General features: G+C 33.4%; 1 protein-coding gene across 4 annotated transcripts in view; it reads right to left on the bottom strand.

Moving 5' to 3' along the window:
* Positions 1–16,081, bottom strand: part of LOC130646226 (rho GTPase-activating protein 20-like) — a 33,579-nt gene extending 17,498 nt beyond the window's left edge. Inside the window, exons 1-9 of one of the 4 annotated variants that reach the window (XM_057452393.1) lie at positions 15,851–16,081; positions 13,784–13,985; positions 12,315–12,417; positions 11,668–11,755; positions 9,933–9,978; positions 9,597–9,666; positions 9,095–9,200; positions 7,511–7,621; positions 5,974–6,018 (exon numbers count right to left, since the gene is read on the bottom strand). In XM_057452393.1, the coding sequence (XP_057308376.1) occupies positions 5,974–6,018; positions 7,511–7,621; positions 9,095–9,200; positions 9,597–9,666; positions 9,933–9,978; positions 11,668–11,755; positions 12,315–12,417; positions 13,784–13,985; positions 15,851–16,066 (987 nt within the window). In that variant the 5' untranslated portion in view covers positions 16,067–16,081. Of the gene's footprint in view, positions 1–211; positions 1,721–3,054; positions 3,319–5,973; positions 6,019–7,510; positions 7,622–7,722; positions 8,098–9,094; positions 9,201–9,596; positions 9,667–9,932; positions 9,979–11,667; positions 11,756–12,314; positions 12,418–13,783; positions 13,986–15,850 lie in introns of those variants that run through there. The other 3 variants (XM_057452395.1, XM_057452397.1, XM_057452394.1) reach the window with 3 other exon arrangements.
* Positions 16,082–16,821: the final 740 nt, after the last annotated feature.

Genomic DNA, 16,821 nt, shown 5'->3' with positions numbered 1-16,821 from the left:
AACCTTTTTCTTAACTTAAATGGCAAATTTTTTTTGTCCTTTTGAACCAATCAAATAAAGTTGTTTATCGTTTTACATGTTTACCATTCAGATGAGAAGTCGCTTAGAAACATCTCCACGAAAACAGGAAAAAAATTGCTTTATATCATCTCACAATCTCAGTCATGTTGACAAAATATAAAAGACATGAAATCGCAGTGTGAGGAAATACCTTGAAATATGCATCTGGTTGTTCTAATTTCAAAAGTTCCAATTCTTTTTGTATCATCTCCCATTCGTCACCCTCGAAACTTGCTCGGCGTCGAAATCGTCCTCCTTTTAAAGCACTGATGGCATTTAATGCTTCTCTTAACGGCACCCACGCCTGTTTTAAATCAACGTCAGGAAGATTTAGTCGGCCTTTTTCTGCCGGCATGCTGTTGTGTCGAAACACTTTTTCCTTTTGTACGCTCCCTTTACGTTGGAAAATCCCAGTGCTGTGTGGCCGTTCATCGTCACTGATTCCAGCAGACTTCGACCGAGACCTCATTGCTGCTCTTAAACTCCCTTTTCGTGATTCCTTCGGACTATATGTTGGCTTCATTTGTTTCAAACTTTTCTTCAGAGATTTAGAATCCATTGAAGTAGATAGGATATCTTCATTTTCTTGATCAGAAGACTGGCAGTATTCACTTTTTGGTCGCAACAAATGTTTCGCGTCTATTTTTCCGGTTTCAAGTTGCGTTTGAGATCTTTTACGTAATGGTGGAGCTTGTATATCATCCGGGTGCAAATTGATCGTGACAAGGTTACCTACCGTGTTTGTTTCCTCACTAGACACCTTTCGTAAAATTAACTTTGGACTTGCATCTGGACTTGATATTTCATTCTCACTGTGATAAATCTCATCACCAACCGACAGCAATTCATGAGACTCGACGGATAACGTTCCTTCCGGATGAATAGACATAGTAATTTTAAACGGGAAATTCAAGCGGGATATAATTGGTTTGTGTTTCTGTGTTTCATTTTTCTCCTCAGTTCTGATAAATTCAGTCTTACTCCGTGCTGCGCTTAAACTTGCTGTTGCATGTGTGCGTATAAAAGCTTTCATCTTGTTAGAGATTTTCTTGCTAAGTATAAGATAGTCACGGATTATAACTCCATACGCTTTAATTACAGTTAAGTAACAATCGATCCATGAGAAAATGAGAGATACATAAAACACTGCAACGCAACTAGAAGTCACACATCCATACGAAATATATTTTTTCTAATTTACACCACTCTTTCTATCTTTATGACGCTTCTTTTTTAACATACATTACATTTAATAACGACATTCCCAAAGTGATGTCAATCTATCAGCCTCGTTTCAATCCGTTAATTTAAAAAGCCTTTTAATATTCTTAATAATTGCTTACCATTGACTAGAACGTTTTTAATTAGCTGCCCCTCTGTGGGAATAAGTTATGTCTTGTTTATCTTTGACTCGCTCACTATTCTTCTAACTTTGAAGTGTACTTTATTGATTAACGCAAAAAAGAGCAATGTCTTGCCTAGATTATTTCTTCAACTTTAAAAATGATTTTAAAACAGAAGCTAGAGATATTGTCTTCCAACACTCTTGTCAGGGTTCGTCGGCAATTCTGTTTTCGCTTCAAAAGCGATTAAAATGTAAAATTTCTTTCTGTCTAAGCATTTTTTTTTATGTAAAATCGTGACCATCATGATGTGTATTCGAAATGTTCTGATCACCACGTTGAAAAGAATACACTTTCTTGCTAATAAAATTGGCTGTGTTCGATCAAATGCGATCAATATGAAGTATTCCTAACATAAAGTATAATTACGTCTCCTTTTCTATTCGTGATTTATAGTTTACTTGTGAGATTAATTTTTGTAATTTGCCGAATAAGTTTGTCAATCACATTGGAATGTATTATTGACCTTATAAGACACACCAAGAGTGGATGCTATTTTGCGCCTTAGCTATGCGCCCTAAGCGCAACTTTGTCCCCAACAAATCTAACAGTCCTCAGAGCGAGATTGGGCGAGTGGTGCACAATAATCCTCTTAAAAGCTAATAATGAAATTTTAATGAGCCGGTTATATGACACCACAAAATAAGTAGGTGAGTTTAAATTGAAGTAGAATCGAAATGATCGTGTAAACAAGAATCTACTTATCTGTTAAAACGGCGCGCCTATTGCCTAGCTGGTATTAGTTGTTAAAATGGCGCGTTTATAATATTAAAGAGAACTCGATAATAATAGAATGTTTGAAAAACAGGCTGACAAACCACAAAGCAGCTTAACATAAGCAAGAATTTTGCAAACGAGATAATTAAGCTACACGCACAGTGGCAATACTTTTTACACTGCTCTTTTTTTATAGCCTTAAACAAATCATGATAGAATAGTTTTGCAGATAAGAACTTTCATTTTTAACTAAACACTTTTCCTGAAGTATCTTTTCTTATACTCATTACACAATATAAACTTGAAAATAAGGGATAGTCGAAAGAAGGTAGCCGTGATTGGAATATTTACCAAAAGACTCATGTAAACGAACAGTAAATCATGAATATTCTTATTTGTAACAATCCTTAAAAAAGAAGCTGCATGGTTTATCAATCTTGAAATAACCTCGTAATCATTTCCAGTTAAAAAATTTGGATTATCAAGAAAAAAATTGTACAGTGAAAAAAATATACATTAAATACTTTCATTAGCCTTGCTTGACCAGCTTTTGACGTGTGTCTGTGTATGTGTCTCCATGTTTTATTTGAAAAATACCGTTGCTAAGATATTATCCAAATATAATCAAGTCTGCAATTTCATGCATGCAGTCTCGCATCAATGATGGTCAATTAAGTGGATAATAAGACAATAAAACTCCCTGAAAATATATATTTTAAAATGATTCTTTCTTAGCTGGGAATATTTTTATACACATTGAATGTATTGGGGAGGAGTTAAAAGATCCCTGAAGCAGACATATTTAATTGCTTTTTGAAAATTAAATACTATCCTTTTTCCAACATTAAGTGAACAATAAATCATATTGACCTACCGTGAGCCTAAATTCCAATAAAGCACCAACATCAATCGTGTTGGATCGTTTCCTTCGTTTCTCCCTCAATTTTGGACTCATCCGGCTTGCTTTCCGCTCAACTTTTAACAAATCTTTGCTACTGCTATTTCTAACTTGATATGAATCATCAAGAGATTTTTCTTCAGGGTATTCGTTCGATCTCTCCTTGCCAGAATTAACACTGACCGAACGAGACAAATTTGCCTTTATTTTTTGTGGAAGGCTCATATTGACATAAGCTCCAACTGCTTCTCCTTCACTCAAACTATTTTATTTTTATTATCTCAACTAAGTTTAAAGTAAACAAGACAAGAGTAAAGAACAACTAAGGTCTGAGGCAAGCATAAAATGTATTGCTTGTGTTTTGCACAGATATATGTGTCACGAATTTATCTATATTTACCAATTCATGGATAGCGTTATCAAAGATTATTTTTATCACGTTTAAGAGTAATCGAGACAATGTTTATTATACAAAGGAAGATAAAAAAACACTTTTTTTTCTACACCAACAACCTCTCTTCATCTAAGTTTCAGTTAGTATTATACTTTAAATTTTTTATATTTTTAGTTTATACGTAAACTTCGTTTATTTGTTTTCGTACTATTTAATACCTGCGCGACAAAAAAAATCTTATGAGGCTTTCATATTTTTAGTTAGCTGTTACATTATATAATCGTTAATTTCGATTTACTGGTAAAACTTTGCGTGTTTTTCTCAAATGGCGTATGAAAATGAATCTACCTTCATCAAAAAAAACGAAATGTGATAATACAAAAACTATTTTCTAAAAAAAGCTATTTGCTTACAGCAGTTATTTTCTGTTAGTATTTAATTTCTTAAGCTGAAGTTATCTGTAGATAAAATTACTATTGTAACGAATATTATTATGCCATAAAATCTTTAAAAATATTGTCAAAGTAGCAACTAAATCGTAACAAGTGACCTCGTAACAAGTAGCCTCGTAACAAGTAATCTCGTAACAAGTAATCTTGCAACAAGTGACCTCGTAACAAGTAATCTCGTAACAAGTAATCTCGCAACAAGTAATCTCGCAACAAGTAATCTCGTAACAAGTAATCTCGTAACAAGTAATCTCGCAACAAGTAATCTCGCAACAAGTAATCTCGTAACAAGTAATCTAGCAACAAGTAGTCTCGTAACAAGTAATCTTAAATTACGATTTGCGAGTTCATTTTTATTTTCTGTTATAGCAAAACAAATTTGTAGATCAGTTTTCTTTAAAAATTTTAAACATTACACATATATCCCATCTCCCACTAATCAGACACTGCGCATATAAAATTTCCAATACTGTACCGTTAAAACTCTGACCGAGAACAAACAACAAACGTCTAAGAAAAGCATATGAAAATTAAACGTAAGTCGAAAACAAAAAAGGTTTATTTGCCTTTTGCTTTATTTGTTTGTTTGCCGTCTCTTGTTTGTGACAAACCTATCGCTTCAAATTATGAACTAGGCGATATACTGTGCCTCCGCAAATACGAAAAATGTCGAGTGTGACGTCATCTCGCGAAGATATGTGAAGCTTTTGTTTGCTTTCATTGGTTGATATTTACATCCAACTCGCGCTTCACTTCATAATCGCCTCGAAAACTTCCATTCTCTTCCTCAGGTCCTAAGTTGTCCTTTCTCTTTATAAACTTAACAGATCCAGGAGATATGGTTATGAAATTTTAAGTGACTTTTCCCAATCTTTCACTATAATTTTTTCTTAAAAATATTTTTGTGATTCGTACCGTGTATCGTTTAGAAAATTTATCATGGAGTATGGAGGAGAGACATCTTTGCACTCCATTGTACACAATCTTGCTTTTTACTTGATTATCTTCCAAAAATAACATGATGGAAATGTTTATTCGGTTGCTAATTTTACAAATGACTATTAAAAGTTTATTATTAAAAGTTGACCTCCAGGATGGACCTTTATATTTTTAAACAACAGTAAAAGTAATACGAAAAACAACTTATTTATCAACCTCGTTTTTATGTTGAAAAATCATTAACGGATTATTGTTGCTTATAACAATATTTAAATTTCCGGTAATTGATGTTAGTAGATAGATACAGGATAATGAAATTATGCAGGGCTTTCGTTGTTACATGTCCACACTTTTACCACGTGAAAAACATGTCTCTGAGATATCAGTACATGTCTCCAGTTAAATTGAGGGTCGGTTTGTTCATATATTCCTAACGATGTTGACATTTTCTAACTTTGTTTACGCAGAAAAATTTGGAGTAGCTCGAACATAAGTCATGAAGAATTACTTAACAGTCACAGAAAATAGTCATAGCAAAGCGAGAACGCGCTTTAGTTATTTTTCGAGATACTGGGAACGAGAGAGATAAGTGAGTAAAACAAAGCAACAGATGGAAATAAATACAGTATACTCCCGTTAAATTACGCTCAGATAAATGGAGTTATTGTTTAGCGGAACACAATTAGACCTTTCGACTGAATTTCCGTAAAATGTTTCGCTCGAAATACTTCTTTTGCAAGCACACGGCGAAACATCCCTGTTCTTGCCAACGTAGTTTTTCTACCTATTTCCTCAATAGACAGATTTAAATGTTATTTGAGAACAAAACTCTGACACGCATGTCTACAATTGAATTTTGAAAGCTTTCGTCTTCTGTAAGTAACTGTTCATTCTCCAGCACGTGGTTCGCCCGCAAAACAACTTTTGTAAGTGGGAGCCGTTGGATAAGAATAAAACACGCGTTTTATCTTTATATAAAAAAACGCTGCAGGTCCTAGGATCTAGGCTGCTAAGAAAATGGTTCGACAAGTAGGGTCATTCGTTTAGTAGCTAAAACGGATATAGTATATATATAAAAGTATATTGTGAAAATGTAACAAAATTTAACAATACCTCTCTTTCTTCAGTTTGAAGCTCACCACCTCTCCTTTCAAACCACTGTAAGAAAATGTCAGATATTAAAAATGAATATCGCTGCTTCTTAATATCAGATGCAGACTCAAAGAAAAAAGTTGTGAAAAAATAACAATTAAACAATATTAGAAACATGAAAGTAAGACATAGGAATAAAATATCGCAGTTCAAGATTAGAAGCAACTTTTCGGAAAAGATCATCACTCGACAAGAGAGAGATTAATGGCGGAAGTAAATATTTCAAACATAAATATTCTCATATCTTATTTAGAATTTCCTTTTTCTATCTAGTCGTGTGTTTATTTTGGATATAAAAAAAAAATAAGCAGGCGTAGGATTTTAAAAAAAATTAGGAACTAAAGGTTATTGCGCAGCCTTTTTCTCAAAACCTCGTTTTTTAATAGTGGTGGCGGCTCAATAAAAAAAAGTCTGGTTAAGATCATCTCGATTTGAGCAAACTCTTTCCCAGGACATTATTCGCTTTTTTCAAGGAAAGCAAAAAGAGGTCCTAGGAGCGAGGAGGAGCCATCACACGCACGATGTCTCCTGTGAACTAACACTGATAGCGTTAAATTTCCCACTACGAACTAACTAATTTCTACAACTAACTTCTCTGTGCGTTTTATTTTTTGAGAGATTCCATTACTAAGGCTGATCTGTCATCGAAATACCTTTATTATTTCTACCCGTTAGCCTAAACCGTGAAGTAGCATGATAAGTAGACAGCAAATGTTAATATTCAGAAGACATTGATATGGTATACTGTTTTATTGATAAGTGGGGCATCCACTGTTTAATTACCTAAGTTGGATGAGAATAACCTACTAAAAAATCTTACAACATTAACGCCCATCAACGCCCTGTGCTTTCATTAACTTTTACAACCTTATTTGAGCTTTCCGTTCAAAAAATCTTTGTGTAGTGTGTAACAACCCGTGAGTTAAGCGAGCCGGATCTCTACCACTGAGTCTCTATGCTGTTATCACATCTACCTTAACAACCTTTTGTGTGTGAAAACAATGTATATATCATTACTCTTTCTTTAAAAAATTTCTAGGAGTGATACCCTCGCAGTGTGATATTACGATACCCTCGCAGTGTGATATTACGATACCCTCGCAGTGTGATATTACGATACCCTCGCAGTGTGATATTACGATACCCTCGCAGTGTGATATTACGATACCCTCGCAGTGTGATATTACGATACCCTCGCAGTGTGATATTACGGCTTGCTACAGAACACTTGTATTGTTTATTAATTCAGCTAATTATTTCCGTCGTAATTAAAACATTAATTGACTATTTCCATCAATAACACAAAGAAACAAAAGTATTAAAAATAAAACGAACTTTAAGCCGGAGATCAACCAAAAGTTTTAGTTCCAGCAGTGATAAGCTAAAAATGCGTGCATTTAACACAAAAAAGGAAATCGCCTTTTAAACTGACTGCCATTAAAACTAATTGGAATAACTTTGTTGTTGTTCACACAGAGTTTTAGTTGATGTGACTTACCCTTTGTAGTCTATGGACTGTCGTATCGACGCCGTGACGATCTTTGTGATATGTCGGCGTTGTTACCAGCAACTCTGACATGAAGTGTTCATATTGCGGAACGCGTTGTAACTAAATAACAGAACAAATAAGAACATACAATAAATAAATATAAAAACTATGATTAATGTGTTTGCGAGTTGAGAATTCTGTTTTTTGTTTTACACACGTACCATTTCGTCATCTGCCTCGATAGTTGCCTCGATAATACTAACAGGCATAGGTGGTAAAGAACGCGTTGTTGATAACGTTTTTCGAGTTGGCAACTGCTGCAATTTTTGATAAGAAGTAGATAAGCATTTTTTCAATCTTTCCAACGTGGAAATTTTATCCACTCCCTGGTCTCTTCGAATACGCGTTCGGTTTTGCTCTTCGTGAAATTTTTGTTTTGTCATGTGTAAATATTGCATTGGGGATGATCCATAACTAAACTTTCTTCTGATTGGTTGAGGAGTTAGGGACGATTTTTCCTTGAACATCCGAATATGAAGTAAGCTTTTCGACCTACGAAGAGATGTGACTCCATCCTCCATTATGTTCAAAACCCACTGACAAATTCTTTTTTATTACGAAATTGAGACACTTTCAGCACTGCTCCATATAAAAAATCTTGTTTTGCAACCAAAATCAATATTGCATTGTGTGATGCGCCAGCACAAAAACAGTTTGAGTACAAATTGCACTGTTCGTGTATGTGTGTGATAAACACTGTCTACACTTGTTTCTTTTCACTTCCCGTATCAAATCATTTTTAATCAGACAGTCAATCTGTCACGCTACAACAAAAGAACTTGGTTCCTTACTCCATTTTACATTAATATGGTTGTATCCGTTTCTGATCAATTTTTATAATTGCTAAAAATCCAAACTATGTATCCTGACCTTCACAAACTCCTTCCCATGTCTTCTCTTCAGATTTCTGATGCAGCGCTGGAAAATAACTCTTGGATCGAGGTTGCTCGCTCTAATTTTTTTCTTTTCATTTCCGTCACTTCGACTCGACTCGCAAAATTAATTCTTGTGATATACAAACAACAATTTAATACCGACCATAGGAATTGCTTCGAACACACTATTTCCTCCATTTTTTACACAGAAAAACTTAAATTTGAAAAGTATTTTAGTCAAGTGTCAAAGAAGGCAGTCACTACCATGATGGAACCTCATTAGACACTACATTGGCTCCTCCACTATTACAACAAATTCTTTGACGGTGTAAGTATTTTTATTTGCTCATTTAAAAATTTGCATTCTAATAATTTTGAGGCACATTTTCTTAATGTATTATTGCGGTACACTTCTGCGGTTGGAGGTGTTTGATAATATAACACGTGATCCTTGGCGTGTGGTTTGAATTATGGACAATTGATATGTCTATGTGATGACCGAGTCACCCTGCGATGTTTTTTAAATTGTCAATACACATGCACATAAAAATGTGAGACCAATTCACAATTTCAGAATTTCTTGTCTATGTCTTTTCATACAGAAATCTTTCACAAAGTAAAAATGCCCTGAAAACGAAGTTAAAGATATGTAACTTACCGGTGCTAATATTAAAGCCTCAAGGGTTGGTTTTCCACTAGCACTTTTTTGCATCTTAATAAAGGATGTGAAAGCAGGGTCAGCCTCCCGTTTTTGCTTCAGCGTTCTTGAAATTAAATAAAATAAAAAACTGAGAGAGAAAAACATAGAAAGAAAAATTTTAATTGTTATGTGGTAGCAAAATTAAACAGTACATGGTGAAGAAGATGGAGAAACCGATGACGAAACTGAATTAGAGTGAAAAGTTAAAGAAAATTACTTCTATTTTTTTACTTTAAACAAAGCAAGAAAAATATCTTATTTTTTGCTAATTCGCAAAATTTTTTTTCACACGAGAGCAACCTTTTTCTTCGATTCTCGAAAGTTTTTTCCGCAAAATTTGTTTCAAAAACGTAAAAGTTTATTCCAAGTTAATTCTAAATATTTTATTCTTTCAAAAACTAAAGCGTATTTGCTTTACTACAAGATTCAAAAGGAAACTACATCTTGCGTTTTTACGTACCTTTTTGCTAGTTCGTAGTAGGTGAAGTAATCTTCACAAAGTTCCCAAAATGATTCCTCAAAAATGTCGGCTAAATAAAGATAATTTTCAAGGCTCTGTTAAACTAAAGCAACACATTATGCATATCGTGAAAAATCATGTCAGATATTTCTCCCACCATTTTCCTTCTTTTAGAATGAATTATTATTGATATAAAACTGACAGGTAAAATACACATAAGTTCATGTCCTCGTGTTCTTTTTGCAACACAAAATTTAATAGCTAACAAAAGGGTGGAATCAAACAAAACAACTCCACCTTAACTTCAAACGTCATAGTTAAAAAAAAAGAGCTGACCTATGCAAGACTCTTCTGGCAACCAAGTTGATATCAGATCTTCAAGCTTAAAATAAAACAGATGTTTTCTTGTATTATTCTTGGATAGGCAGAAAAAAAATTCTAGCTAATAAACCTTTAAATGGTCATTTTCTATAGCCACTTAACCTTGCATCACAGTTGCTTGTATGTTCGTCTGCTCTCAAATTTGGCGCTCCAATGTTTACAATATTAAAGTTTGTAGTTTTTAAAATGCTCTTATCACATTTTCGCCTTTAACGACGTTGCTTAGATACCATTTTATTATATTTTAAACCGTGTTAAAACTTGTACAACTTATAGTTCATAGTAGGAAGAATTATAAAGACACTTAAAGCTTCATTTATACAGCAAAAAACAGCGAGCTTTTGTATATGGTCAATTTATACAGCAAAATTATTTTTTCTATGTGGATGTAGAATTAAATGCAAAGAAAAGGAGACATTTATTGCAATAACCTAATACGAGACAATCTAAACATTGAACCAAAATGGTAGCAGGGAAATCTTTACCTTTTTTTGTCATAGAAAACTTTATTCCTCACTGATTGTCTTGACTCATAAAATAAAATCTCTTAACACTTAGCATATCCTAAGTTTTAAGAGTTGGTATTGTATCTGTCACAGTTGAAATGAAAACCTTCTTAAAAAGGATCAGTCCTAATGCTTAGCGAGTTATGAGGGATTTTTAAAAACACATGTTTTAATGCTCTTAAGATAGTAAAAAATGTTAAAGGTCGTTAACACAGTTGCGAAAGGATAGAAGTACGAAAAGCAAAATGATGTTCACATTGCTACTCAAAAACTGGAATTGCTTGAGTGTTACCGCACGTGTTTTGTCTACCGTCATTCTTCTCTACAAGGTATCATTATAAATTCCTGCAGAAAATTCCCGCCAACTCAAATCTGTAGAGACGATAGGTAATAATAGCTCGGTGACTTAACGACGTTTCAGCTGGTGGAATCCGTTTTTATTTTAGAATCTTTTCAGCCTGATTTCTTTTTATTTTATCTTACAACTTAGAACACAACTAAAAAATTTACCCTCATATTGCTTTGTTTTAAGTTGTGGATTTTTTTTTCTCTAAACTTTCTTTTAAAATGTGTTGTTTTTTTTTGTTGCAGCGTTTTACTAGTGTTTACGAACAATCACAACAATACAATTACTAATTTCGCAGTTATTGTAGGTGCTAAAATAGGCGATCTTTAACAAAATCAATTATCGGTAGCTTTAGGGATAAGATAAGGGGTTGGAGATAACCCAGGGGAGATAAATATAACTAATTTTCCAAAGTTTAAGCTGACAGGTGATAAAGCTCGATAAAGTTCAATAAAGTACGAATTATCCAGTATTTGAGAAACCGAGCGTTTTCTTTGTTACGTCATGACCGTTAGCACGATTTACTGTCTGCGGTGAAATAAAGTTTGTGTTTTAACACTCGGGGAAGATCAACGAATTTTCGGATTTTTGTAACTCACGATACGCGATTCTTTAGTATGGTATACAAATTCATCGTATACAAATGTCGTAATCGTATGCAGGGACAAATACACGAGCTCATGCCTCTATTTTCTATGCTAAAATTAACTCCGTAAGAAACCCCCAGAGTTTGACTTGAATTTAACACGAACCTTCACGTATTTATAAATAATTTTGCTTGATTAGAAGAAATTTTAAAACCTCGTGTTCACCTCTTCAACAGATGGCGGAGACTTACCTTATTTATGATGTTATGAGAGGCTGTCTTTACTCTGTTGATACCGTCAAACAATAAACAAGACTCTGCTTCGTCGATTCCCCAAGATCTGCAAAAGGTTATTGAAAACGTTAGTTTTATCTTTTAACTTTTACTATCAGTTCATTAGAACATAAATTAAAATTATGTTTGTTCCTTCTGTATACATAAAATATGAAGACAAATTTAGCTAGACTCCGCTTTATTAGGTTTCGTCTTGTTAAAAAACGTAGCAGAATCTGGATACGAAGTTGCATTTATTATTACTAGTAGGTAAAAAATTTGAAATTATTTTCAAATAATGGGTGAAAATCTGCAGTATCAGTAGTCTCTCTGTTGATAGAACACCCAGAACAGTTCTGGGTTTTTGCTTCGTATGCTTCGAATGCTATTTTTGTTACTGTACACTCGGGTGGAAAAACAGAAATATATACACACAATTCTTTTGCCGGATTTTAAAGTTTTGGTTTTGGCTAAAGACAAAAGTAGACAGAAGACAAAAGACAGAAGCATGCAGAAGTAAGCGAGACAAAAACAAGCTACATTAACAACAACACTAAAAAACGTTATTTTACCGAGCACAAATACATATGGGACATCATCATACATAACAAAGTAAGTATATTTACTTTAAAGGTACTTCATACGTCGTGCTTGCATGTTTTAATCGATTAAGAAATAATTTTTCAGATGTACACAAATCCTTTACTATTTGCAAGCGCCTGTCTTTATCTATGAACAAAAAGAAACTGTTTATTTAACAGGAGAATATTGTATTTATTGAATATTGTCATAAAAGCAGAAATCTCCCTTAGACTATCTGAAAACATATAACACATCGTTTAGGATATCGATTTCAAAGGACTTACAAGGACACTGTGATTTTATATGTGGTCTTCATTATATAACCTATTTGACTCAATTACCCATTTTTTCTAATCTTTTACCACGAAATTAATGGTGAAAAAAATATTTTAAAGTACTAAGATCTCCGCCATCTTTGTTGTGGACATTTTATTGTGGACAGTCAGTAAATTACTAGTCATATTTGGTCATATTGTATCCCAATTTTCCCCGTATATCCTGTTCTCCATCGATGTACTCAGTTCTCCATCTGTGTGTAATAAACTGACACTGCCGTGGTGATACGTTTCATCACCGTCTCAAATGAAATTCGTGTAAGTCACCAAATCGAAAACTTAATAGCTGATTTCGTGTCTCTTTCAATGTATACATTATAATGAACTTTTCAATAATAAATTTTTCTCCTTACTTTACTCTTTACTTGCAAATGCACGCGCTTTTGTCGTTTTTTTATTTATTTTTTTGAAGTTACTCCGTGCATCATTTACATAATTGATATTTTAGATATACAAGTTGATATCGTGGAAAGAAAAAGTGGAAAGAAAAAGTCACGAAATTTAATTGTTGTTTTCGCAATTTTAAACATCCTTCCCAGCCGGCACAAGACGTCTTTAATCCTTAGAATGATGTAATGGTTGAGTTAATTTACTTTGAGGTTGAACAAAATGAATTATTTTGCTGTTTTTGCGACAACAACTTTGTAATAGTTCTTTGAGTTAAAAAATCAAAAAGGACCAACAGTTAACATTGGTAGGGGATAATTCTTTAGTACTCTAATGTAAGCACTTAAAATGCAGGAAAAGTGCGTCTCTTTCTCACAATTTTGATATTTCAGCGTCACCAAGAATTATTTTATTGATTTTAAATATATCAAACTTGTGTACTTAGACTGTGACATGCTTTTCACATAACACAATTCACTTGCTTGTTTATAAAGCATCTTGCGCTTTCTTTTAGTGAAGAAATAAGCGCTGTGAAAATTACTAGATTTCATTTGCATATGTTTTTCGCTACTTCACCCACGCGTCGAACTTAGGTGTTAAGTTTATGACATTTTAATTGCAAATGAACAACTTCTTGTACTTAAACGCCCATGATTTCTCCCTGTTAAAATATCTTCATTTAGAACATAACATAGCCCTGATTCGTATAAGATAGAGTATCATTATTTTAGTTATATCAAATACATTGTCTATATACAGAAAAATATCAACCCATTGTATAAATTTTGTACCTTGTTCTTCGTAGTTATTGCTTTTAGTTTGTTGTTTGACTATTTTCAATTCGCCCCCAACAAAGCTGACAGATGGGCTTGTAATGCTAATTGGTTTGTTAGCTTTGGCGTCATGAAAAGCGTATGCTGCAATACCAAGTGGAAGGTCTTCGCGGACTTCTTCTAAAACGTCTTTTAACTTCGCATTGCTAGGCACAGCAATCTTGAAAGAAGAAACAATATTGATGAAATATATATTAACTTATTAGAAAAATATTTACTTTGCTTTTTTTTAACGATAATCTTTGCATTCAAAACTTTGCTTAGATAGATTTGTTGACACAGTTGAGAAATTACAAAAACCATGGGGTAAAATTGTCGTAGATTTGTTTTCTAAAGTCTATTAACTCGTCACACGTCTAAAAGAAGATTAGCAAAATAGATTTTACCGTAGTAACATTTTTGTTTATCAAATAGCCCCAGGTCTTCCTTTTTATATAGCTTCACTGTGAAGATCAAAATATAAAAACAGGGGGTTAGGATGTTCTCTTTTACACGCTATTCACGTTATTTTTCAGTTTGAAGTCCAACTTGCTATAAAACCGCTTAATATATAGTAAATGAAAGCTTGCTCAAAAATCTATTATATTGGCTGCCATCAATAATTTTCAAGTACTTTGCACAAAAGAATAGACCAGTTCTGATGAATGTTGTTTTTCTATTTTACAGGAAAAAGCAAGAATTTTTCCTTGTAAACTGATTTGTTCTTTTTATAAAGAAAACAGCTTTTTTACGCGTATCCTCCTTTCATATCCTGCTTCAAATATCAACCATGAAACTTCCTTACCAACTGTATATGACGCAAAAGTAAGATTTGTGTGAATCACGGTTGGCTTATATTCTTGTGCCATGATTTTTCTTTCTCCAAACACAATTCAAACGTAAAGAGACAGCCAGAAAAGACGTTATTTAATCGACGAAGCCTGGGGCCTGGGAAATATAGGGTCTGAGGAAGCCACTATTTCCACCATTTAAACACAGTAAATAAAGTTTAAATGGCGTTCTAAATTCTAATCTAACTATGGGCTTTTTTAATAACCATATTTAGCTGTAGTTGGTTTGTCGCCATTTTTGTTAACTCTACTCTATCTAAAAGCAGCTTGTGAAAATTTCAATCATCATTTAATGCTTAACTAAGCCAAATATTTATTCCACAGAAAAATTTGTAGGGAAATATTAGAAAGCAGTTTTGGAATCCCCTGTTATGTTCTAGGTATTCAACATGCGACTAATAGCAGGAGGGAAGATATTTGTTTGTAATTTGATAGCAGCAATGTAAAAAGACAGCAGATAATTATATTAAAACAAGAAGTAACGGTATCATTTAAAACAGTTTACTAACATTTGTTTAGGTTAACAGAAGACCGTCAATACAATAATAAAAGTGAGAAATAAAAGAAGTTTTAATAACGCAGAAGATTCAAGCGAATTTTCACCTTCTTAAATAGTAAAAAAATGTTCATTTTATTCAATTAGACTTCTTTTTGCTTTTATTTTTGATAAAAATTGAAAAAGTAACATATCCATACATATACCTGATTTCCTAAAAAACGCATTTAACGGAAAAAAATTAGGAGTTTCGACCAATGTTGTTTGCAATACCCTAGGTTATACAAAACCTGTGTGCTTCTTGATATTTCGAAGTTGTTATTCTTTTCTTTCTTTCTTTATACCTTGGGGTAGTGTTTGTTAAGGCAAAATTCTTAACTCGTGGCTTTAAATACTACGTACTTCCTCCCCTCTTAATATGAACCTCGAGTTAGTTTTTACTTTAAAAATCGCGTTCCGGTTTGGCGCGTAATCGCAAATTAAATTTGTGTCAGGATAACTCACAATGAATTGTCAGAATTTCTCGAATTATCTTGACATGAAGCATCGTGAAGGAGGGGAAATTTATTACCACATAACAACCAACATGGTTTGGAAGCGTTTATCTTGACATAAATATCGTTTTGTAAAAAGAAGACATGCAACCATAAATGGATTGTAAATGCGATATGAATAAAAATTTATAAAAGAAACACTTACAACTTGCTTTACACCATTCGGTAAAATAACAGCTATGGGATACATTGTTTCTGTCGGGTTTATGCTAACTCTTCGTAAAAAAGCAATGTGTGATTTAGTGTTGTGGTGGTCAATGACCTCTAGTTTATTGCCATAAATACTTTGTTTTCTCGTTTTTGCTTGATTTATAAGCTGTGGGATGGAGAGCTTTCTCCTTCTCCCTCGCGGTGACGCCATGCTATCTTCTTCTCTTTCAAATTTCTTTCTTATGCTGTCAATATCTCTGTGCTTGATTTCATCTGCAAAACAAAATATTACGAAAAAAAATTATATCGGAATGATCGACCGGAAAAAGATGTTATCTTCTTTACCTCAAAATAAACAAGCATAGGAGGACGACACAAAGTTGACAATATAACCCGTTGATGTGCTGTCCTCTCTACGCTTTATCTCATAAACTTTTACGTTTAAAAATGAATTACGACTTGTTTAATTAATTAACTGATTGTAATCCATATTACACGAGGTAACACGACGAATGTCATGCGAGATAGCAAACACATAAAACGGCTTAAACAAACATAAACTTTTATTTTCAGTGCATGGAGACACGATCCTCTGTGCTATGTTTTCAAACGTAAACTTTCTTGAAGCTCTTTGTTGTTACCCCATGCTGTAAATATAATCACGTAACTATCAGAAGAATAGCATTCATAAAATTTCTTAAAATACTTTAAAAGCAATAAGGCAGAAATATATCACCTTCAGTCGTCCGCCATTTTTCATATAAACCACTGGCACATTATAAAGGTTTCAAAAAGTAATTTCTCAAATTAGTTTATAATGTTTAAAATTACCGCACGTAAAGTTTCATGAGTTTTGACGTGCAACTTCCGGAGCGCTAGAAACATACCTGATTTTCTTTTTTCGCTAGCCGAAAATTCTTTCCTTTTAGTAATCATTTTTGCTTGATTTTTCTGCTCTCACGAAGT

The sequence above is a fragment of the Hydractinia symbiolongicarpus genome, chromosome 5 (genome assembly GCF_029227915.1).
Source record: "Hydractinia symbiolongicarpus strain clone_291-10 chromosome 5, HSymV2.1, whole genome shotgun sequence".
Classification (NCBI taxonomy): domain Eukaryota; kingdom Metazoa; phylum Cnidaria; class Hydrozoa; order Anthoathecata; family Hydractiniidae; genus Hydractinia; species Hydractinia symbiolongicarpus.
This window is presented reverse-complemented; position numbering and strand designations above follow the sequence as displayed.